The sequence below is a fragment of the Egretta garzetta genome, unplaced genomic scaffold (genome assembly GCF_000687185.1).
Source record: "Egretta garzetta isolate BGI_Z169 unplaced genomic scaffold, ASM68718v1 scaffold354, whole genome shotgun sequence".
NCBI lineage: Eukaryota > Metazoa > Chordata > Aves > Pelecaniformes > Ardeidae > Egretta > Egretta garzetta.
Genome location: NW_009259593.1, coordinates 1,988,632 through 2,013,651, shown reverse-complemented (window position 1 = coordinate 2,013,651; position 25,020 = coordinate 1,988,632). Strand labels below are relative to the sequence as shown.

Genomic DNA, 25,020 nt, shown 5'->3' with positions numbered 1-25,020 from the left:
TGGGCTTGAGGGCGTTGTTCGGAGGGCGAGCAGGGCCGAGAAAATCTTCCAACCGGGTTGAGCTCTCCTTTGACTTCCGATTGCTTTTTTTCCCAAGTTACGTTGCGGCTGTGCCATCGCGTCAGCAATAGTAAACCTGAAATTGGCGTTGTAGGAAAGTACATAAAAAAATATCTGAAGTGTAATTAAATTTCAGCTGTCTGAAAGACTTTATAATTACGTTTTATGCTCAGCCTGTTTTAGTCATAAAGATTTTAATAAATTTTAAAACATTCAGAACATGTTGATTAATTTTAATGAGCTGAAGTTTATGTTTTTGTAGTGAGTCGGAGAAAGCATCTTTAATTTTCAAGCTTAGTTCAGACTTTGAAGATACCACTGCAAGTGTGCTGCGCCAAATATGTCTACAGGGTAACAAGCTCTGCTATTTATGTGTTTTCCAAGCTAGTTTTTCTTAACTGAAAGTCTGATAATTTTGGCTTCAATACCAGCTAGCTGATGCAAGCGACCTGTAACTCCAATACTGCTTTCAAAATGGAGAAGCTGGATAGGAAATGAAAAAAATTTCCACCCCTAATTAATTAAAAAGACATTGAATAGGCCTAAAAAAAGTTTTAAGGGCTGAAGAATTTACAGCCAGTCTTTCACAGATCCTTAGTAATGTTCCAGTCCAGGTACGCAGGGTATCCTAAGTACTTGGACAGGTTAGGCCCCAGATTTCCTTTAATCTCAGTGGGAGGAGATCATTCCCAGTGAATATTTACCTGCATTTTTGGGCATCCAGGAGCCTTGTAAAATCAGCTCCTTGGTTCCTAGAAGCAATTTGTTCATAGAATGAGTAAATTTGTTGCCTCTTTTGTTAAGTAAACCAATTAAACGCCTTAATAAATGTGCATGCTTTGATAAATACACAAAAGAAGTAAGCAACGCTCTTAAGGTCAGAGTTCTTACAAAACAATATTAAAATGCTCTTTTATGCATTTCAATTGAATTCAGATTGTCTAGCAAATAGATGAGTTTCTTCCCATCTTCTAATATAATTGAAACTCAAACAAAAATGAGCATTTGATTTGTATAGCCAGCAATGTGTTTATATTCTTATAATAAATATTTGTAGATGAAGTGAATCGCAGAGCAGGGTTAAAGCTAGTATATTTAAACAAAGTTTTTCTGGCTGCTGCTGCCAATCATGATTTAAATCAAGCCACCTTCTTTGCAGATTTTAAATTCTAGGCTGGGCTCTAAGGGTGGGATTTTCAGAAAGTGATGATTTAGGAGCACAAATGCTACTCAAACCAGCAGTATGCATATGGACTGGTGATAATAAAGCCCTCCTTTGCAGATAGGAGTATCTTGATTCCCTGCCCGCCCACCAGCTGTTACTGAAATTGCTACTGGACTTCTGACCTGTTCAATCATCTTTGTGCACGCTGTTGTTTGTGAAAGTGTTCTTTAGTCTGCCTTGGTTGCCGAGTACTTTGCATTTGTTTTTGCTCTAGTGGTGATCTCATATTTATTATAAAAAATTCCTGTACTGGTAGAGCTGTTGCTGTACAGTTGAGACAGAAGAAATTGTCCTGAGTTATCTCCTGGGCATCTCTGCTTGCATAAATATTTGCTATTGTCTTGAAGGTCCATTTTGAAGATCTGCACAGTTCATGTGTCTGCCTTATAGCAGTTGTATTGAGATTCTCACCCCACGTTCTCGCTTACCGCTCTATGGTGTCAACCAAGATAAAGTTAGCTCCTGGTAAGAGGACTTAGACCTATGTCTTCATTACCTGGTAGGTTTGGAATTTGTCCTGTAGGTGATTTTTGCTCTATGTACATGCACATGGTAGAGATGTTTACTGAAGAGTACACTCTGTTAGCTCAATAGGAGGCTGTAAGGAGCAGTCGGGACAGCTCAGCTGTGGGCCAGGCTGTGTGCTAGTTAGAGTATCTCCTGGGTGGACGTTTGGGAGGATGTTCATTTTTCTGTAAGTGGGACAGTGGGATAAAATGGCTTTTGCCTGTCTAAAGTCAGCATTCTGTGAAGGAGGGAGCAGGATAATGAGATGGGGATGTTAAGAGCTGAAATGAGGTTCATGCCATAGATGAATCTGGGGACCCTCTCTGCATTCATAGGACTTTCAGTGGGTTGGGTACGATGAGATCCTTTTGGGTTTTTAATTCTTTCTGTGGCATTTTTCTTAAGGAGTAATAAGCTAGTTCCGAGAGGAGTGTACTTTTTAGTAAAACCCATTGTTTGTAGGCTCAAAGATGAGATACAAACACGTGACATTATCATTCTCTTTGGATAGGTAGGGCAGGATCATTGCTCACTTTCCTCCTCAGTTCCTGGGGTGAAGAGAGAGCATCATCTAATTTAGTCAGAGAGTACAGAGGTGAACTTCTCAGCTGAGTATTTGGGGAGATCACAAAGAGAAGAGGAATGTGGCCTCTGAGTTGCAGTAGAACAAAAAAGGAAGGTCTGTTTCAAAACAAAGCTTGATTTTTCAGCAACTTCATTTTCCAAAACTCTTCATATTTTTTTTGTTTTTGAAGTGCTGAATGTTCTCAATGCCATGTGAAGTCTGTAGGAGCTGTAGAGGCTCAGCAACTCTGAAAGCTGGTGCCCATTCTATGGATGTCATTGACATGTCTATCCCTCCGTTACTGCAAATGCAGTATTTTACATTCCTGGTGTTTCTTAACATCTGGGTGGATTCTGTAGAGAATAATTCGTTGCTAGCATCAAATTGCACATTTGTTTACTGGTCAGTTACACAATCAAAGTTTTTAAGTATTTTTGGCTGTCTTCTAATTCTGCCTCTGACACATAAAACTTACAGGTCCTTTTAATCTGGAATAGGATTCTTTGTAGTTTACTGGCATTTTCAAATATGCTTGTCTTCGTATTCTGCCTGCCCAGTGCTTTGGATCATTAGGTTGATGTGAACTTTGTGCTCCCCATTCTTGCACTTGGCTTCCTGCAGATCTTATCAGTCTGTGAGGTGTCAGAGGTTTGCAGCTGCAGAGCTTTATAAACCTTTTGTTTTATTTCCTCAGCCTAAAGCTAGCTGTCTGTCTGCTGACTTTGGGGGAGGCTGGTTTGTTTTGGGGGATTTTTTTTGTGGCTGCTTATCTTAGTAGCAGGTTAAACTCTTCTGGAGTCTCTGTGCTGCAACTTGCAAATGTACTGTTAAAATACCCTGCTTTCATGACCTGTAGTGTATGGTTAAAAAATACATGCTTGCTGAAGATTGTCTGATTGAGCATCTTGATTCTTCATCAGAACCTGAAATTATCAAAGAAATTTGTAATGGTGTGTCTTCGTAAGAGATCTCTGGAACGTTGGTCCACTCATCTGTGTCTTTATGCTGAATATAGGAATCTCTGGGGTTACTTTATGGGTGTGTGTTGTAATATGTGGTTTACATTTTAATGGCTCCCACTAGTGTTCTATACGTACAGTTTAAAAAAAAAAAATTGTATGTGCTGAGCATCAGCTACTGTATTCACTAAAATTCACTACAGCACTTAAAATATAGTGAATATGCTGAGAGATCATAGAAATACTTTTAAGACTTGAGAGAAAACGAGTGCTTTTTGTAATGTCTTTGCAAATTTCAAGCCAAAAGAACCCAAATAAGTGTTAATTTTGCGAGAAGAAATTCCCTTTGAAGAAGTTGTGAGGGGAGTAAAGCAGTAAAATAACTTACTGTGGAAAAAATACTTACACTTGCTTGAATTCCAGTATGTTTCTGCTTTACCTTGACACTACTGCGTTATTGTGAATTTGCGTGTTTGCCACACTTAGCACACCACCAGATAGCAGTGGGATTGCTTTTTCATTATGGTCAGGATTTTTTTCACTCTTAAGCCAATTGCACTTTGAATCTAGCTGAGAGAATATTTTTTTATTTATTCAGTGAAGGCCCAGAGCAGCTGATCACCTTTGCACTGCTGGAGATGCCACATCACTATAAGGACACTTCCCAGTATTGGCGGCGTGGTGGATGGAGGAAGGGAGATTATATTACTCTCAGCGAGAGCCGTGTTGTGTTGTCAGCTCTCCAACTTGTGTTGTCCCGTCCATGCCCCAGAGCCTTCATACTGAAGAGCTTTGCGCGAGGTGTTCTCTGGATTTAGCCCAAAGAGAAGAAGCAAATACTCAGGCGGCTGGGGTGGTCTGAGGTCATGTTAGGGAGGTGGCAGGACAAGCAGGAATCAGTTCCTGTCTCACTGAGGGGAGGAATTGAATCCTGCAGCACTTAAGGCTTATCGGTGCTGGTGTGAACGTTGCTCTGAGTGGCAATCTGCTCACCTTTTGTTAAGAAGGTGAAACAAAGTATTTAATTTTCTCATTTTCCAATGTTACCAGGCTTGGCGGTGTGAGCTGTACCACTTGTATATTTGGGGTTTTTTTCCTACTGATCTAGGATGAACAGCCATTTGTTTATTACTTTGAGCTTGAATCATACTCAGTGAGGTAATATATTAACTCTGGAAGCAGAGTGTGTCACTCTGCTGTCACTAACCAGCACGTACTGCCATTCTGATACACTGCTGTGGCATAAGCCTGTCTAAAAACCCCAAAAGCAATGGTGGTAAAATGAAGAACTTTGACGTTTTCCTTAGACTGGCTTGAAGGTGAATGAAGTAATGAGAGAAATGCAACTATTTGGTGAATTTCCTACTTGTGCCTCTCTGCTGCTATGGAGCATGTGTGGTCCCTTCCCAAAAAACAGATTTTTGGTTTGTATTGGTAGTGCTTGGATACTGCAGTGACGCAGGTGATTTGGAGTCAGCCATTTTTGTGCAAAAGAAAGCTGTCGCTTTCACAGCAGTTAACTTTTAATATGAAAAAATGTGTAATACCACTCCACGTGCATTTTGCACCGAGGAGATCTATTCAAGAAAGACAAAGACAAGTTGGCTTGGGCTGAGAAAGTATTGCACACGCACTGGGATAAAAAGTGTTCTAGAGACTGGAAAACAAAACACTCATCTGTTCGATGGTGCTAACATCACACGTACAATAAATCTGTGCCTTCTGTGTATATGTGATTATAATTTTAAACATATTGAACACTTTCAGCCCCCTGCAAACCCTTTCCTCAGTTGGTGTGCAGAATGGAAGGTATTTGCTTAATGAGCAAGCGTTTTCTTAATGCTCAGTGCTGAGTCCTCAGGCCTTATTTGCTGAACACTCCTCCAACTGCTATGGGGATGGAGTTTCTTAATTTTTCTTTATGGGTTTTCCTCTTATCTCATTGGTCTGAATGAGTGTCTTTCACTAGTATTGAACCTATTTTTGCAACATGGGATGAGGATATTTTTAGTATCTCTGTTCTCCTATTTTAAAGTCAAAAGTATACACTTGCTTTTTCAAAATGAAAGCCAAAGTCGGATTTTTCAGTTCTTGGCATTGTGTAACACTGTATTCAAGCAGAGTTGCATTTGAATTCAGTTGTTATTTTGAGGGCTCAGCATTTTTGAAAATACCTCTCTGAGATTGCAGGGTGGGTGCCTGGAAAAGTTAGAGTGTAGTAACCATTTCTAAAATGTTTGATTCAAGTGACTGGCTTAACAGCAAACAAACATTAGGTGCAAAATAGGGGGAATTTCTTTTTTTCTTCAGGTAGAATCTTTTTTAAAGCAGAGAAGCCGTACTGTTTCTTCATGCGGCCTCTTTCCTTGCTCACTGCATTTGCTGGTACCTGCAACTCTGAGGTGTGTGTTTGCTTCTGTTAGGCCTCCTGTTTTACCTGCTGTGATACATAACAACCCAGCATTTCTGATGCCCTGTCTTCAGAGCTCCCCATTTATTCCCAGCCCCAGGTCTCTCTTCCGACTTCTTCTGAAATCTTTTCCTTTCCTCAAGCTCTTCTTGCTTGCCGTAGACAGCCTCCCACCTTCAGAAATCGGTGTGGAAGTGTTTAAGCGTGTAACAAAATGGGGAGAAGAACTGATATGTGAAAACAAACAACTGATTTGTGGCAAGAATTAGGACAAGGATAAAAATACCTGACAGGTTTGTCAATTATAACCTGCTAGTTGTGGTAGAGTGAGGCGCTGCTTTGTCTCTTTCCTAGAGCTGTGTGTGATGCCCAACACACGTGGCAATTGCTCAAGGAAAAGGCAATGTACTGTAGAATTAGATAGAAGTTTACATAAGTCTCTCGTTGCTGGTACTTGTCCTTGAGTTTGTCTAAAACCAGATTTTTCTGGTCTACTCTGTGGTTTCATTTGCTGTTCTAGTAACTTTTAGCCGTTTGCAAATCGATTTGGTTTTCCCAGAAGTGAAAGAGAAAGTGAATTTTTTTTTTTTCCTGTATTGACTGTGCCTCTTTCCTTCTAGTCTCTCAGACTCCTGAACTTGTTTAGCAGAAAGACTTAGTCCCTGTTGCAGCAATCAAAAGATAACTTAAAACGTGTTTTCCAGGATCCTAACTTGCCAAGATGCCCATCAATGTTGATGATGTGATGGAACTGTTCTGCCATCTCGCTCAGGTGAAGGGGATGAAAGCTGCTGTCAAACACTCTGGTCGAGGAGCGCTGCTGGCGGGTGCAACAGCATTTATTGGGGGTCTGATGGGAGGTCCACCTGGAATTGCTGTAGGTACGTGTGTTTTGCTTTAGGATCAAGAAGTGTGGTTAACTTCTGCTCCACCGCTGCGGTGGGGAAGTGGAGAAGAGAGGGATGGGGCAGGGGCAAAGGAGCACAAGAGACTGTGGTAGCAGTTGGGTGGGGGGTTGGTGGTACCTGGTGGCACAGAAGAGGGAAAATTGGGGTGCAAAGCATCCTTAGTCAGACTTAGCAAAGGACAGGGTCATCTTCCTAACAATCTTACTAAAAATTGTTTATTTCTGTTATTTTAAAAGTACCTGCTATCCACATCTTGGTGAGCTTATTTTTTTCCTCTGGAATTCGTTATTCCCTGTCACTTGCTTTTTTCCCTTGTATGGAAGATTACAGGAAAGACAGAGTCTAACAGTAAAGCGTTGTGTGTCTGTAGCTCTTGAATTAAGAGTTTTCTAGTTTGAAAGCTACCTTGTCACTGAAGTCATGCGGACCTTGATCCTTGAATGCTCCTTACTCCTGTGAGCAGTTCCAGCAATTTCACAGGCTTATTGGTATTGGAGCGAATTGCAGTATGCCTGCGTGAGGGTTAGCAAGATTGAGTTACAAAAAATAAGCAAATAATGTGAGGAGTGATAACAGAAAATGTAAAATGAAGCTGTGTATTTACTCCTGTTACAAATACAGAGCTTAACTAATAGCCAGAAATAATATTTTTACAAAGGTATGACTGAAATTATCAGGAACAAAAAAGTGAAATTAAGCTTTTATAAGAAATTTGTAAGCTGTAAATCAAAAGTAAAAGCAAAAATGTCAGTGGCCTTATTCTTGAGTGAGAAGATGAGAAACACTGAAGTCAGTCTTGGATGTGTTTTCTCATTTTAAGTGTTTTAAGCTTTCATAATGTCTCCAGTCAAGCTCGGTGTTCTTCAGCCACTGATGAAGACGCTGGAACAAGTATACCTAAAAATAAAGTATACAGTAATAAGTACGTAAGTACTAAGTATACCAAAAGCCATGTCCCAATTACAGTGGAACTAAATCAGAAAACCCTTATTTAACTTTAAAAATTGCAAAGGTAAATGACCCTGGGTCTTTAGTGTGTTTTAGCACAGTTACAGGGACTTTTGCAATTGAGTGCACTTTTACTTACACAAGCAGCCTGGATAGGCATAGGACTGGAATAGCAGGGATTGTCCTTACTGCTGCCTTGCACCAAGAATTAGAGGATTAATTACCTTCCATGTGCAGTGGTCACTGGAAACTTGCAGTGTATCATGCTTTCTAAGGACTACTTGCTCTGAGAAGAATGGATTGTGGATGTGTTGCTTGGGGGGAAAAAGTGTGATCTTGTAACAAATCTTGTCTCAATACAGGAATTTGGACGTCAATACTCTTGGTGGCTTTTGCATTAAGTGCCCCTAAATCAGCTATTGATATTCTCATAAAAGTTCTTGAAGATGAATTCGGCCATCACAGACTTTCAAATATTTCTGTGGTATCAAGGAAAAAATTGCCAACTGAGTAAAATGTGTAAATTAAGGAATTTTTGTCTAATGAAAAATTGCATCCCTGTGGTTGCATGAATTACGTTTTTGGAGCAGTTGCTGGGGTGGGAATTTTGGAGGCGGAGTCAGTTCTTGGCGTCAGTCATGTGAATTCCTGTCAGAGAGCACTGTGTTGCAAGTTAGACTGTTAACTCTTTGCAAGACAAGAACGGTGTAAGAGTGTAGTGCTGGTTTCTCAGCGGCGGCCACAATCACATCAGCTGTAGACAATCTCTCTGCTGTTATCCTGATGACCTGGAACCACTCTAATTACCAGAGCATTTCTTGGCCAGCTGGGTGGGCAACACGGGTGGGGTGTTGATGAAAGCATGAATGTGTCTGACCCCATGAAGCTGATGGGTTTGGTCTCTGTGAGCACCTTCTGAGGGGTGGACTTCAGAAGCAGAAAGCTTGGATCAGTCTGGGAATCTCTAGTAAGAGATTGTGTTAATGGCGCTGACAAGGCAATTGTCAGTTAGATGTTTTCCTTGGGCATGGTTTTATTTAGTGGTAGAACTTACCCTAAGGAGCTCAGTACCCTAAGGAGTATTTTGTTTCTGATTTCTAGCTTGAAGCCGTTAGTTTTGAGTGTGTAAAGAGTGTGATCTGTGATTGTGATTGCTGTGGATGTAAAAAGCTTTAAAAATCCTTTTTGGTGCTTTGAACATTGTGTGTAAACCTAAAAGTTTAAACTATCTACTTAAAGTAGACACATATGCAACTCTGCATTGATTTCTCATAAAGGTGGGAACATTGTTGATGAAGGCTGTGGATAGAATTTCAGGTTTTAACATTAACTGGTGAAGAGTAACATCTCTCTGTCTTTTCTAGGAGGAGCATTTGGTGGATTGCTTGGTGCCTGGATGACTAGTGGACACTTCAGGCCGGTCCCTCAGATTTTATTGGAATTGCCTCCTGCTGAGCAGCAGAAACTGTATGATGAAGCCGTTGTTATTCTCAGGCACTTAGACTGGACTGATATTGCTCAGCTGACTGCTCTTGTAATGGGAAATGCTAGTCTCCAGCAGAAGTTGACAGCAATGCTGATAAATTACCTCTCCAAAGAGCTGAGAGCAGAGATACAGTATGGAGAATAAACCTTTCCAGAGCAGGCTTTTTACAGTGCTGTGAATTTTACTCTGACAATTGTGATTCTTCAACATAGCAATTATTAGTTATTGATACTAATTATGAATGTAGGCAGATCTAAGTATTACTTTGGGTTTGGGAGTTGGGGTTGGTTTGTTTGTTTCATAAGGGTAGTATTAGATTACTGCATTATCCTGACACTTACTATGTACTTTTTAATTACTTTGCACTAGGACTGAATTCAAAATCACTGAAGGGAGTTATGCTTCTCTTAGGCTAATGTGTCACTAGTTAAAATTGTCAAAGTCTTCGTGTTTTATTTAGGAGATTCAAGCCTGTTTGTGTAAGTGCTTTAATTTTCTTCTGTGAATGACATAAAGGTGCCAAAGTAGCTAGGGCACTTTGAAGATTTTTACTTACTGTCTGTTTCAGTCCTGCAAAGGAAATTTATAAGAAGTACATTATTCTACTGTGAACTCAAAAGGTCTCAATCCTTACTTTATTGTTTGTTGCATTTTTGTTGTAATTCTTGAGTTATTTATCCCTTTCTGTACGAAGTGAAGCTGATGCCTAAATAAGATTTAAAGCAACAGGTAAACAAACTGTGCACAATTAGTAGTTCCTGGTGCCCTAGAATGGGAAGGCATGGCAAGAAAACACTTATAAAAAATCTAAAAATGGGGAACTGAAACTGACATTTTTTGTCCTATCCCTAGCATTAGGGTTGTCATTTCAGTGTTGGTTTCTTGACTGAATCTGAACACCTGGTCCTCTGTTTTCATTAAAATATTCATAAGAAGCATCGTAGTGGCCTGTGTTTTGCTTTAAAGTAAATGAACTCTTTAAGAACTGGGTATTAAAATTTGAGGAAGAAGGCAGCCCTGTACTGGTCAGCCAGTAGTTGCCAGCGGTGGTGGTGGTGGTGTGGGTTGACATGCCTGCAGTTAACGCTCTAAGCTCCAAATGCAATGTTACTGAATATCCCAGCCAGTTCACCAAATAAGACAAGTTTGTAAGTCAAAAACTGTGCAGGTATGCTTTCTTTTGTATGTAAAAACAAGTGAAACTGCTCTGATTTCATTTTTCCCCTAAAATAAAGATTTATCTCTCTGTGTGTGGTGAGGTTTCTAGAAGTTGAGTTTTAAACAGTGAAGCTTTAAACTCAGAAGTTGCTATTGTATACATTTGATTAATTTATTTCTGCAGGTACAGTTCGCCATTAGTGAATTCAGTGCACTTTCCTGCCTGGAGTGCAGCACAGTGATTGTTGTTCTCATCATTTGAAAGCACTTTTTCAGTGATGTGAAAGACAGATGGAAGTGAATGGTAAGTGGGCACTCCTTACCCTGTCATGGTTTCATAATGCCAAGCCTGAAATCGGTGTTTGTTCAGTTTCATTGACAGATTACACACACTGCAGCTGGCTTTTTAAGACTTTACGTACTCTGTATAGCCATTTTAAAATGCTATTTTTATGAAAGCAGTTACTTCTATTTGCAATTTTCTGATTATTTCCCAAATTAAGTCCCTCTTTCCAAAATAACACACTGCTAACAGCAGCGGATGATTGAATGATACAGTGGGATAGAGCCTGCCATCTTATAATCAGGTGTTTGAACCCAGACGTGAAAGAACTTGACATCTGATTGTAAGGCAGACCATAGGAAAGATGTTGGTTTCAATTAATTTATAATAGTATGCAGGTTTTAAACAGATCATTAGCAGATTTCAGAGTGGTTTCAGACATTTATCATTACTCCCATTTTACAGGTATTCATAAGTTGGAGCTCAAATGCGGGTAGTGAATTGATTTTTATTGCTCGTATCGGTGTCACAGCCATGAATGGAGCTTAAAGTATGTGACTCCTAGTCCCGGACTCTATGTTACTCTATTTCTTAGGGTATTCTTTCAAATGCTTTTTATTATACACTTAGAAACGATAAAATAGTTTTAATTACGATCTTTCAGCCTTCAGTGTCGTATGAAGTGGGCTTGTGTCATACGGGTACCAACAGAACTTTGGTCCAAGTAGTTCAGAGTTCTGCATGGGCCAGTCTAGCTTATGTTAAACCCTGCTGCCCCTGGGCTCCTGAGAAGCTGTAGGCTCTGTGCCACAGAGTAGCATGCTCTTAGTCATTATAATAAATTTAACTTCCACAGATTTTCAGATGACTGAAGTAGAACAAGGAAGAAGTGAATTGAATTATTTTTGTTTTCTGTATCTTTATTTAGTGGGTTTGATGCTCGTGGAACTTTGTTGTGGTTTAACCCCAGCCAGCAAATAAGCCCCAGGCAGCTGCTTGCTCACTCCTCCCCTCTGGTGGGATGGGGGAGAGAATTGGAAGAGTAAAAGTGAGAAAACTCATGGGTTGAGATAACAACAGTTTAACAGGTAAAGCAAAAGCCACACGTGCAAGCAGAGCAACACAAGGAATTCATTCCCTGCTTCCCATGGGCAGGCAGGTGCTCAGCCATCCCCAGGAAAGCAGGGCTCCATCACACGTAACAGTGACTTGGGAAGACAAACGCCATCACTGCAAATGTCCCCCTCTTCCTCCTTCTTCCCCCTGTTTATGTACTGAGCATGGCATCATATGGCATGGAATACCCCTGTGGCCAGTTGGGGTCAGCTGTCCTGGCTGTGCCCCTGCCCAGCTCCTTGTGCACCTGGCAGAGCATGGGAAGCCGAAAAGTCCTTGACTGAGCATAAGCACTGCTCAGCAACAGCTAAACATCAGTGTGGTATCAACATTATTCTCACCCTAAATCCAAACCACAGCACTGTGCCAGCTACTAGGAAGAAAATTTACTCTATCCCAGCCAAAACCAGGATAAACTTCTTGGAAGGTGGCAGGTATCTATTTTCTAAGTGCTAGCAATAGGTTCGCAGTTTGGTCTGAAACGCTGGTAATAGAACATGAACAGAACCCAGCTTGAGTGTTCATCTCCAGTGAGCTTGGATGTATGAGAATTGGGAAATAACCGCTTCTGACTGAGGAGTCCCTGATACCAAGGGAGAATGAGTGTTGGACCCCACAGTGATTTTGTTTGTATGTTAGTGGTTTCTGTCTGTTCGTAGTGTTGAATGCTGCAGAAAGATCAAATTCTTTCTTCATTGCTTTGACTACAGCCCTATGCAACCGTGTCGAGGTCACCACGATATTTGGGTTGTAGCCTTATGTGGGGATTTGGGCAAGTTAAAAGAACCCTTCAGCAGATTTGAGCATCTGAGGAAAAGACCAGCTGCACAAGAATGTATTAACATCCATCTGTTATTGTTCTGTGGCAGAGGTGCGGCTGGTTGCCGCCGCCACCCTTGTTGGTATTGGAAACAGCCACAAGCAGGGGATGGCATCTTCCAAAATCCATTCCAGCTGCATATCGTCCAGGCTGAGTGCAAAGCACAGCTATTGCCTAGGAAACAAGGTAACGCAGTGCCAGCAGTTTTGGGAAACAGCTGAAAGAGTCACTATGGGGAGATGTACGTACTTATATAAAGAAACCATCTGTGATGCCAGTTATTAACCTGGTTTGGTTGTAGATGTGACAGAATCAAGCTAGATTTCCACTGGCAGATTTGTAGTATTTTTAGTTTAAAAATCTTTTTTTTTCTTACGTGTTCTTTTTTTTTAAGCTGTCTAATTTAGAAATAGAAAGCAAGCATGATTATAAAGTGTTATGTTAGCAAAGAGAGGGAATATCTTTTAAAAAAATCCAAACCAGTCCTGAATTAAAACATAGATTAGTAATTGAGATGTGCCATCTAGTGGCAATAAGATTATTTTGTAACTTCAGCCTATCAAGGCTGCCTCAGTACATGGATAACACAGGGCTTTTTTCCAAGTAGGGGTAACTTCTTTTTTTGCTCTTAGTTTGTTAAGTTCCTGCCTTTAATGAATTTGTATTAGATTTCAAATATCAGCCTAGCTACAGACTAGACTAGAATTCATATACATTCCCTGATGAAGTTGGTTTTTGATGATTATCATATGTGAGCTATGACTGCACAAATATTTACTGCATCTGCATGTTACGTTTAATTACAGGGAGAAAATGCACCATCAGGTAGAGGAAGGCGGTTTCACCCTCGTGATTACTGAAGGACAAGTGGATTTTGTGAGCTGAGGAGCAGCCAGTTGGCGAAGACTGATTGACCGTAGGTGGATTGGCAAGCCACTAAAGAATAATTGCTTGGGTTTAGGGAGGTTGCATTTCCTTGTTCAGCCTTTGGAGCAGTGCTCACCTCTCATGTAGGACTGGCCCATGTCTAACTGCTGCTCACGTGGACCCTGCAGGACCAAGGAGTATTTGGCTGTGAAAATCCTGTCTTTTGCTAATCACAGCACAGGCTTTCTGAAGGTCCCATTCCCAGCAGCATTGCAGAGGCTCCCAGGCTTGGTCCTCTGGAGGAGCATGAGAGCTGCCAGAGACCTTGAAGTAAGGGTGGGGAGCAGGGTGCTAGGGTGGTGCACCATGATGGTACACCACAGTGCCCACGATACCGCTTAATTAGTTACTATAGTTCTTGTTAACTGGAGGTTTTACAGGGGTTTGGTGAGATCCTTCTGCTGTGGAAGAGGGTTCCCTGTACTGACCCACTGACTCCAGAGCGCACAAAGAACTGTAAAAGCAGAACAATCCTGAGATCCCATTAACTGACTAATGACAATTACAGCAGTGGTAATCTGCCCAAAAGGTGATCAGGCAGAGAGCTGCTTCAGAGCTGAGGTTCTGCAGAGTAAGTACGCAACCCCATGAAGGAGAGTCTGGTGGCTCTTGGCTCAGCCTGTTGGTATGTTCTTGGTCACATCAGCTCTCACCTCTTACACCAGTATGAGAAGTAATATGGATTAGTATTACGTGGGCAGTTTTTCTAAGAACAGCCCCTCTCCTTCCACGGCTGCACACCCACACATACTGAGGGCTTTGCTGGAGAGGAACGTTCCCCACCGAGACAGTCTCCATCTCAAAGAGGTCTCCTGTGGGCTGCTGGCAGGAGGGGGTGCTGTGTAACCATCCATGTACAGGCCCTGGCTTGCCAGGGGAAGCCAGTGGCTGGGGGTCCTCTGTAGGCTGCTGCTCCCCTGCCTGTGCCTGCTGGCTCTGAAGAGCAGGGGGGTTTGGAGAGGTGCTTTGCTGCCTGCCTAAGGGCAGTTTGCTTACAGAAGCTGACTGACCTCCTGCAGCAAGAGTTTGCCGAACTTTGGGTAGTCACCCAGCTTCCCCATTCAGCTGCTTTTGTGTGAGGTGGTTATGACAACACCCAGCTAGTGATGGAGGGCTGCACAAGGTGATGGCTACTGACTGGTGGGGGTGATACTTACCAGCATTTTGTTACCAGTATTTGATTTCTCACCACGTCGTTTGAGATGATTCCAGCAGTGCAGTGTGTTGTACTGTCCACTGTAGCCCAGTTACAGGCCACTGTGCCCTGGCAGAACTGCTTTTCCCTCTCATAGTTCGTGATTTACAGCTCCTGCCATATGTGCTTCAGTGCGCAGGGCATGGGTGGGGTGGCATGGAATGGCTGCAGTCACCCGCTCCCGGTAACCCCTCTTCTTTAGGGAGGAAAGCTTGTGCTGCAAGGGACTCAGGTGGGCCAGGATAGCTGCTCTTTTGAGGCAAAATTCTGTTTAGCACAGACAGCATAAAGCTACTGAGACCCAGTGTGTCCATATTTCTTTCAGATGACAGCAGTTTGAGATTGCAACCCAACAGTGGTTAGCATGCCTTTTCTCCCTTTCAGTTGGTTTATAGCAAATTAGTGATACAAAACTCACTGAAAGATCTTAATGGAAGGGGAAGGGGATTGTATTATTCAACATCATTAAGCAAATCGATCTTACACAGCCGTACTCTCATGGCATACCTGCTCAAATGGTCTGACCAGGATTGCTTGTGCACAACATGGAGGACTTCATCACCTGAGTTATTCTTGATTGTCAATGGTGAACTAAGTTTTTGAACAAATCCCTTCTATCCTTTAGGATATCCTTTATATCCTATTGCTGTTGTCTTGCCATTAGCCCATTGGGCTATCAGGAGGAGGGCTGGCGTGTGTGATTTGCTGCACGCTCTGCCGCTGTCCTGCTGCCAGTTTCGGGTCTTCATCTGTGCTGTGGTCTCACCAGCGCAAGGCCTCTGGGGCTCGACAGCAGCAACACATTCCTCCATTTGATGAAATTACATCCCTCTGTATCCATATAGGCCTCTCTTTAACTGTCGTTCTGGTGTTTTCACACACACATATTTCCGGTCATACAGGCTTTATACCCATCTCAATATTTCTGTTAAAATCTATGGAGATTCATATAGAAATTCAGTTCGTCCACTTTTTCCTCACAGCGTTGCAGCGGCAGCTCCAGTAGCGCTCACCAGAGAAATACAGGCAGGCTCAGGGGTTTAATCCTGCATAGCAGTTTGGGACCTGCTCAACTCAGTCTCCACCAGCAGCGTAGCAGCACTGGTGCAGCCAGAAGATGTAAAAGCAATGCTTTTTTTTCCCCGCAGTTAAAGCTCTTATGGAGAAAGCACTAGCTGCTTAGAAAGGCTGTCATTGCTTGACCAGCTGATGTATAACTCCAGACTAATTGAATAGCAGACTTTCAGATGTGTTGGAAAGCTTTTAAAAAACCAAAGGCCTTTGCACTGGAGTGAACCAAAGCTATTAGCCCCTAATTAAAACATGAGGTTTCATCTTTACCTTTCTAGAGATCACAGAAATCTATGTATTTTTCAGGCTGTAAGCCAGAAATCAAACATTCATCACATAATTGCAGTAAGTGTGTGCTAATACTTCTCATTAAGTGTGATTTATGAATTCCAGAAGAGCCTAAGAGGTAAATATATGATACGTGAACATCACAGCTTTCAACATTCAGTAAAGGCACTGCATTTGAAAATCTGTGCCTTTGCAATTCCCTCAGAATGGTGTGGTTTCATCTCATGTCACTGCTGATCTTGCAACAAAGAACACTTCAGCTGCCAGCAAGTACAGCGGCATGGCTTGGTGGAAAGCCCATGTTGCTGGGCCTTGGAAGAGGTATCACCTTCATGGGCTCTTCTTGTTTGCTGGGTGACCTTGAATAACTTCCCATCTCGTTCCTGAATGCATTTTTTGTTAAACACTTTGCAGTCTATCCATAGGAAATGGTGTGTTACAAAAATGTGATAGCACTATTATGCAGCTAACCACTCGCCAATCTTGCAGTCAGGACATGAGCATCAAAGAAGGAGGGATATAATAAATGTTAGCAGAGGCTCATAGCAAAGGGGGTGAAGAGGAAACTGCTAGGTTGTGAAATGCAGCTTTCTTTGTTGCAGGGGAATGAAAGATTTACACTGGTGTTTGACCTTAACTAATTATACCCCGCATAGGAGTGTCTAACAGGATAAAAATGTTTTGTATTCCTTATTTCCTGCTCAGCCTCAGTGGGCAGGAGTGATTTAGGGTGAAATTAAATCTTTCCCATGCTCTGGCATGCTGCTTTGGAGTAGAGCGCGCTCAGATATTCCCTTCTACATATAATCTGAAGGCAGCATGAAGGGTTTGTTGTTTCTGAATCAGTCAATAAAATATGATGAATAATCTGTGTAATTTGGGGTCAAGACTGATGTAACAAAACAAAAGCTCTGAAGGTCTTAGTTTTACCTCGCCCTGCTACAGCTCCCTGAGCAGCTTCATGTGTTGAGACATTACTACAAATTAATCAGAGAATCACAATCACCCAGCTGAGTCAGAATCAGCCCCTGAACACTTGCAGAGATAGGAGGGTTGCAGATGAGAGCGATCGTAGAGCCGGGGCAGAGGGGTGTGTAGCCCTGGCCGTAGCCCCCCAGGCACCGGCGTTCCCTCGGAGCTGGAGGAGATCCATGTCTCCTGGTGAAGCGCGTGAGCCGGCGGGTAAAGCCTGCCCTGGGTGAAGAACTGTGGGTAAGCACATTCTCCTTCTATTTCTATGCATTTCCAACGTGATTTTTTGTTCTTACCCAGTTAACTGTGCTTAATGGATAGTTTTCTGCCCTCTCCCTGGCAGGCAATTCTGTTTGATAGTAATGGAAGCTTTCTGCAAGAAGAAAGGCAGGCCAGGGCAGCTCTGAGTTTTAGCTGCCATCTGCATTTACTCAAACCTCTCTGGCTCTAAGAATCCTGCTCTTTCAGATATTCAGATCAAAATGAGGGAAGCATCTAACTTCTCGACCTTGCCCTTCCAGGTTAATTTATAAGCCCTACATAACCAGATTTTCCAAAATCCTAGGTTAAAGACTTGCTCCCTTTAGAGCAGCAAACAATACAAAAGGTGCAACAGCTGAGCTTGGGAGAGAGGGAGTGCAAGAGCAAATGCTTCACATCCCTCAAGAAGGCAGGGGACAGGGTAAAATGGTTTAGCAAATGCTGCTTTAAGGTGGAAGACTTTCTGGAGCATCAGTAGGAATCAGCTGCCTGTTCTGTGCCTGTCTGCAACCTAAAGTTCACGCAGCAGACTTCTGACCAAACTGCAGTTTATTAATCGCTTATGCAGGAACAAAGTAATAAAATGCTAACTAGGGTGCTGGCGAGACAGGCTCTTGGATCTGATTTTGTTGGTTTCCATAAAAGGGGCTTGCTTGCTTTTTCCCAGCCATTCTCTCCAGGAATCTGTGTACAAAAATATTTGTTCCATAACCACAGCGAACAGCCTGGCAGCCGCCTGCATATTTGAGGCTTTTTGCTGTCTCTGAAGTTCAACTCTGCAGGAGCCTATGCTGCCACTGAGTCTAATCCTGATTTCGGGCTTTAATGTCCCCAGCCCAGCCCCGTGGGACTGGGGCTGCTGACTGTGGTGGCAGTACATCTCCTGCGAATATAGGGCGAAGATTAGCCTTCACGTTGTGCCGCTAATGATAAGTAGCAATGAAAATAATAAGGAGCACTCTCGTAGCGCTTTACATCTTCAAAGTGCTCTGCTGATACTAATGAAGCTGCCACGCAGCCTTGCCACAAAGGTATGGGTTTCTACTGCGCATAATTTAACTGTACTGTATTGGTATGCAGTAAACCAAAATTGGATGGTGTCTTCAGATAGCAATAAGGAAATCAATTAACTAACTACTGGCTGCTTATGGCCCAACAAACGAGCCAGCTTCAAAGCTGCCCCATGTCTTTTGGTTAGCCTTGGCGCATCTTTGGGAACCTCAAGCATTCATGCAAGGCAGCACAGTGCCAAGTGTTTAACAATGTGGCTCCAGTGTTTTGCAGCAGCTCAGTTTCCATCTGTGCATATGGCCTCCACCATCTCCTCACCCTGCCAGAGGATGCAGTCCCAGTCCCATGGAGTTAAACCTGTGCACTGCTGTGCTTCACTGCAGACCCCCAGTTTCTGTGCTGCTGGCACCGTGTTGTACTTACGGCATCATACTGGTGTGTACTGGTCGCAAAGGAAAACAAGGTCACACTGCCTGCATGTGCTGTGCTGACGGGCCAAGGAATAGTGACAGGACAAGAGGTAATGGCTTTAAACTAAAACAGAGTAGGTTTAGACTGGATATAAGGAAGAAATTCTTTACAATGAGGGTGGTAAAACACTGGAACAGGTTGCCCAGAGAGGTAGTGGAGGCCCCATCCCTGGAGACATTCAAGGCCAGGTTGGATGGGGCTCTGAGCAACCTGATCCAGTTAAAGATGTCCCTGCTCACTGCAGGGGGGGTTGGACTAGATGACCTCTAGGGGTCCCTTCCAACCCAAAACATTCTATGATTCTATGAATAGAGCAGATGCTCTGCCTTAACGGCAAGGTTTCAAAGCCTTTCCGGGCAGTGAAGCCACCTGCCCGTGGCTCTGCAGTGCCTGGCTGACATCAGCGCGAGCCAGCGGCCAGTGGAAGTGTAGGTATTGGTTACTATTGGTAAACGCTCCCAGAAGAAGGATGACCCTGATGATATGGTCATGGTGCTGGGTTCTGAGTGACCTATTTCCTCTCAGGAAAGAGCTTGAGGTCACTGTGGGCAGACTTCTGACGATTCAAGCTCAGTGCTCAGCAGCAGGTCAGAAGGCAACAAGAAAGTTAGGACGGATGGGGAAGGAAACCAAGAAGGCAGCACTAAACGTTGTTGCTGAATGAATCCAGGTCATAGAGCAGACCGCACAGACTATTCAACATGCGGCTATCTACTCTGGTTAGTCCTTTTTGAGCCAAAAAGGGCATTGTAGAGCTAGGAATGATACAGAGAAGGGTAACACAGTACGGGAGGGCATCTGTGTAAAGTGGGGTGGGCTAGCTTAAAACTGTTCCACCTGGAAAAGAGACTAATGGGGAGAGCTTTGGTCGTGGCTGTGAACGGCACAGAGACGAACGGGAGGAACAGTGCCGTGGCGCAGAAGGCAGGGTGTGCCCACGGAGCTGGCCGAGGCGAAGGGAAGCGCTGGTTCACGCAGTGCAGCAGCGAATCGTGGAGCTTGTTGGCACAGGATGCTCTAGGTGCCAAACCAAAAATGTGTTCAGAAAGTGATTAGGCAGGTTGATGGCAGCGAGGACTGTTAAACACACTGGTCTGGAATCAGCCACTGCCTCAACAAGTTTCTCACCACAGGCTGTCAGGAGACTAAACCAGGGGAAGTATCGCTCTATACGTGCCTCTCATGCCGTCCCGTATGGTTTTGGGGTAGGTGAACTCTTGCTCTAGTTTATTAAGACTGCTTTCATTTGTTATCCCAAACATATGCAGTGCACAATTTCTGCCGTGTTGTGCCAGCGTATGTGCTATTGCAAGCAAAACATGACGTATGTGCTGCCAAAGCAATCACGTTCTGAAAACAGCATGGCATGCTTCGTATTGTACAAAAGGGTTTTCCTGTGATAAGGGAAGACCTGCCCATTCGCCTTTGTGCCTCTTATCCCGCTTGGGAGCAGAGCCTTCCTCCCCAAACGCTTTGCTGTGTCCAAACAAGTGATTAAGCACAGATAGGAAACCTAACCTCTCCCAGTCTGTCAGCCGCAATCAGTCATTTCATATTCTCAAAACTGCAGTATCGGCTTCAAAATTAAACCAAATGTATTTATTGCTTTCACCAGAATCCAAATAGCTAGACAGTATTTTTAAAGCAGGAAAGCTCCTTTATTCACACCCACATACAGTGGAAGTTGTATTAGGATGTGGTCATGCTATTGTTTTGTTTTGCAGAAGGGTAAGTTGTTTTGCAGAGAGAGAGAGATTACATGGGTCATACATTGAAAAGTTCTTCACATTTTCTTTTTGCATGTTTAAGTATTCTCACAAAACTAATTTAAAGTTTATTTTAAAAAGAAATCTCCTTCTCTTCCTCTGTCTTGCTGTTCTCCCCAGCCTGCAGCCAGCTAACCCTCAGCTCACAGAGGTACCTGTTGTGCAGGGCTGGCTCAGCTGGGAGGGACGCCCTGCCTGCTGTGCCCCTGCATCGGGCAGCTCCAGCGTGCTCCACGTCGCAGCGTGCATCCCACCGGCACAGCTGGGCAAGCTGGCCCCGGGAGACCCCAGCTTCTGAAACACAGGAGACAGATGCTGGTGGGGGAGGATGGGCAGGGAGGAGAAAGCTCCAGTGCTGCTGGCTGGGAGGCAGAGCTGTACTGGAGCTGGATCAGCCTGCTGTGCTCCAAACAGCTGTTAGCACCACATCTGGTTCTGGAGCTGCCTGAGAAAGCTCGCGTCTGGGGATCTGCATCGCTCGTGCTCGGGTAATGACCAGCTCCTCCACCTGCTTCCAGCACAGGACCCTTCCCCCATCTCCCAAGGGGAAGAGGAGCTGCCATCCTGGGGGCTCCCCCCATGCTTCATAGACTGCCCAGATGGGTCTCCTGAGTGGTGAGGGTGCTGAAACGGTGGGAGGCTGTGTGGAGCAGTAACCCCAGTGCGTCTCCAACTTGTAAGGTCTAGCTAAACCAACAAACATAATCCTTGAGGATCCCTTCTGTGACACAGCCATGTGCTGGGCTTTGGCTATTGCGTGTCCCTGAGGGGAGAGAGAATGTCAGCGGCGTGAGGGATGCTTGCTCAGCGATTGCCAGGGTGCTTGCAGCACTGCTGCTCCGGAAAGGGCTGGTTTGGGGCTCCAGGGCATGCTGTGAGGGGCTGACCTTGCTTGGGGGCTACACTGGCTACATTGCAGACCCTGTTTTCGTGAAGGTAGCATACCTTTAACTGCTGTATTATAGGGACAGCAGTGGTACTGCTGAAGTCTTGAAATAGCAAGTGTGACAGTCTCCATTTGTCATCCTCCCAAGATTAACACCATAGCTCTTTACCGGTGGATTTTGTAGAACCTCTCAGCGTTAAGGCTGTTTCCTTGCAGCGTGTAACATCCTGAGTGCCTGTTGGACCCAGCACAGATGCAGGGGCTTGCTCAGCCTGCTGGCCTGCGGGTGTTGTGTCTGCCTTGGATGTGGTACAGTAGAATGAACAAATGCAGCCGCAGCCTGACACCCTGCGGAACAGTCCTCCCCTGGCCACGGGACGGGTGTGACTGACACTGGCCTGTCTCTGTTGGGGCTTGGGGGGTAACACATCTCCCCTGCATGAACCACAGCAGAAAGCTCTGCTGCAGAGGCCTTTGCAGGGTTAATGGACAGCATCACTCCTCCCTCTGCTCCGCCAGGGTGATTCAGTAGTCAGCTGCGTTAGTGTGTCAGGGTGAGCAGATGGACCCTGCCAAGCCAGTGAAAAGCAGCCTCTCCCCAGAGAGGAAACACCCCTGCGAGTGGTGTGAGGCTCCCTCCCGCCGCCGGAGCTGCTCTGGGGAAGATGCTCAGGCAGCTCCCCAGCTCCCGTGGCCCCAGCTGGGCTGGAGCGCTTGCTCTGGGTGCCGCTGGGGAGTGGGGCTGGGCTGCAAAGGGTGGGCAGTCTTACAGGGGCGTATGAGAGGCCTTCAGACTAAGACAGTCATGCGCAGTGAAACCCTGCTGGGCTGCCTGGCTCTTAAGAGGCTGGTCAGTAAACAAGCATGCTCAAGGCCATTTTTTTGGAAGGAGCTAGAGACTTGGTTTGGTTTGCCTGAAACTCGCTGCTGAGCGAACACTTCTCAAGTCAGAGACTTTGATGGAAAGCGGGTGGTTGTAACCTGGGTGCTGGTGGCTCTGGTTTGTGGGTTTGGTTTGCTGGCTCGCACCACAGTATCTGAACCTATCATGGTTTAACCATGGAGGTTGGCGATGGAACAAATGAGAGGAAATAGCCTCAAGTTGCGCCAGGGGAGGTTTAGATTGGATATCGGGAAACATTTATTCACAGAAAGGGTTGTCAAGCATTGGAACAGGCTGCCCAGGGAAGTGGTTGAGTCCCCATCCCTGGAGGTATTTAAAAGACGTGTTGATGTGGTGCTTAGGGACAGGGTTTAGTGGTGGACTTGGCAGTGTTAGGTTAACGGTTGGACTCGATGACCTTAAAGGTCTTTTCCAACCTAAACGATTCTGTGATTCGATGTGCAGCTCAGGCAGGCTGCCGACAGGTTTCCCCAGCACAGACGCTCACCCTTGCTGCCTTCTCACAGCTGGGCCGAGCTCTGTAAGGCGGCCATCGCAGGCTAATGGCTACGTGGGGATATGGTGTGTGTTAGGGGACGTGGTTCCCTCTGCGGGCTTTGATGGGAGGGGGAACAAATGTGCAGAGAGTCCCCAGTGCTTACTTTTCCCTCTGATGTCTCTGGAAGAGCCTTTGTATATGAAACTACTAAGGGTCTGGTTGTACCTTATGTTTAACTCTTCTGATAAAACCCATGTGTGACTTTTTTTTTCTTGTTGCTGCCTGTTAGAGGAAAAGAGGCCTGTCTGGCCTTCAGATAATGCTTTTCCCATCTCAAATCCTGTTTTTTTTCTAAGGTTCTCACCGAAACACATGGGTTTTAGGACAAAAAAGCAGAGGCTAGACAAAGCTCAAGCAGGGGTGCAGCGCTCACTTGCTGCGTGGGGCAGCAGGATCAGGATCAGGGGCAGCAGGATCGCTGCCAGCAGCGGATGCTCTGCCCCAGGGTGGTTTGACTGTGCAAGAGAGAGCAGTTTTGCTAGAGCAAAACCTCATATCTAGCTCCCCTCCTCCTTTTTCTCTGCCCTTCCTACAACAGCAATCTAGGGAGGTTGTGTAACTCGCTCTTGGCCGTGAACCTCTTGATAAGAGGTTTACGGAAAACCTGCCTGTGGTTTATTTTCATTTCCGGGCCTTACTGGAAATGAAGTCAAGTGTCAGCTTCAAAGGGAGTCGCTCAGCGTGCGTCAGTACTCGATACTGCCGCCCTGCCTGCCTCCTCTCCTCCAGCGCCCCGTCTCAGGACTGCAGCACCGGCTGCTGGGTCTATTCTGAGGTTTTATGAACAAGTGCGCAGGCAGGAGCGGTGCTTTCCCATACGTGTGTGGGGCGCTGGGATTTCTGCTGCCTGTGACATGCAATGTAAAGCAGACCTGGCTGCGTGTTGCCCCCGCAGCGCTTTACACCATGGTGTGCAGCCTGTGCTTCCCCAGCACACGGCGTTCCTCCCCGGGTGCTCTGGAGAGCATCTCCAGCTCTCGGGTCGCAGGCAAGGGTTTCTTGGTGCTGTTTTCCCCTATCGTGTCCACCACGGAAGTGGCAGTAGTGTAATACGTTCTTCCTGCCAACATGGCCTGGAGCAGAAAGGGTCAGAAACAGAAGCTTGTGTTTTTTGTTGGAGACACATCGCTTTAAAGCTCAGCAGTAGTCAGGACCGTTTGTGCTCCTCAGTTCCTCCTGCTAACCAAAAATCCCAGGCTAAGGAACATGAGAAGCTGCCTTGCAGCGTTAGTGAGTCGGAAGGGGCTGTGGGCTGCAGCAGAGCCAGAACTCCTGCTTGGATAAGAATTGAATGTTTGAGTAACTGGAAGCAAGAATCTGACCGTGAAGCTGGCTCCCTTCACCCCGCTGCCTCCGAATGCTTGCGAGCGGCTGAGTCAGCGCCGCGCTCTGGAGTCGGTGGTGTGCCTTGGCTGCGCCTCGGGACAGCGGAGCACACATGTTTCACTCAACCTCTTTGATCCTTTCTTCCCAGTGTATTCACAGAGCAAATCTCCCCCATTACCTTTCCTTCTGCTTTTGTGACTGGCTGCTGCAGAAGCGCCGTCCTCTTCCTCGCTTTCCTACCGACTTTGGAGAGCAGAAGAGAATTGCCTCACTGCATGGCCCTTACCTCTGTTTTCCTGTCTCTTTGCTGCAGAATCCCCAGCAGTTTCAGCAGGTCTGATGCCAACATTTGAGTTTTGCTTCCCGTGTTCGGTGCACTGGTGTTCTTACTCTTGACAGCTATGGGGACTGTCCTCTCGCTCTTGTGTGCCTGGCTGAAAAGGAACCACGTTGCTGAGGGCCAAAGAACGCCTGCATTTTTCTAAAAGTGCCTGGGCTCCAGTTCCCGCTCGAGGGAGCAGAAGGAGCAGTTTTCAGCCAGTGCAATTTCCTGAACCAGCGCACCCCAGGGTGCGGCAGCGCCATGGCTGATGTGCAGCGGGGAGGGCTGCACGGGGCTGTCCCCTTTGGGCTGTGACACCTTCAGGGGCTGAGCAAGGAACCCCTTCTGGCAACTGACCCCCACCCCCCCATCATGTCTGGGAGCCTTTCAGGAGGAGGAGGATATGACCCCACAGATGTTTTTCCAACGCAAGCATTCAAGCTACTGCTCTCCCTAGTAGCATGGGTTTGCAAACTTTAATGAATCCCTGGGTAAGGCATTTATTTAGCTCAAAAAAGAAAAAACCCAAACCATCAGGAAATGCCCCATTAATGTACTGGAGATAGAATCAGGCTGGAAAACTCCAGGCTGGACTGTAACAGCACAGCCTGTGATATAAAACCCATGTGTTCAGCAG

At 45.1% G+C, this 25,020-nt stretch overlaps 1 protein-coding gene across 4 annotated transcripts in view; it reads left to right on the top strand.

Moving 5' to 3' along the window:
• Positions 1-10,208, top strand: part of CUNH19orf12 (chromosome unknown C19orf12 homolog) — a 54,834-nt gene extending 44,626 nt beyond the window's left edge. For 3 of the 4 annotated variants that reach the window (XM_035893622.1, XM_035893623.1, XM_035893624.1), the window contains 2 exons: positions 6,431-6,607; positions 8,947-10,208. In XM_035893622.1, coding sequence (XP_035749515.1) covers positions 6,448-6,607; positions 8,947-9,212 — 426 coding nt within the window. In that variant the 5' untranslated portion in view covers positions 6,431-6,447 and the 3' untranslated portion in view covers positions 9,213-10,208. Of the gene's footprint in view, positions 1-5,641; positions 6,608-8,946 lie in introns of those variants that run through there. The other variant, XM_009638034.2, reaches the window with a different exon arrangement.
• The last annotated feature ends 14,812 nt before the right edge of the window (positions 10,209-25,020 follow it).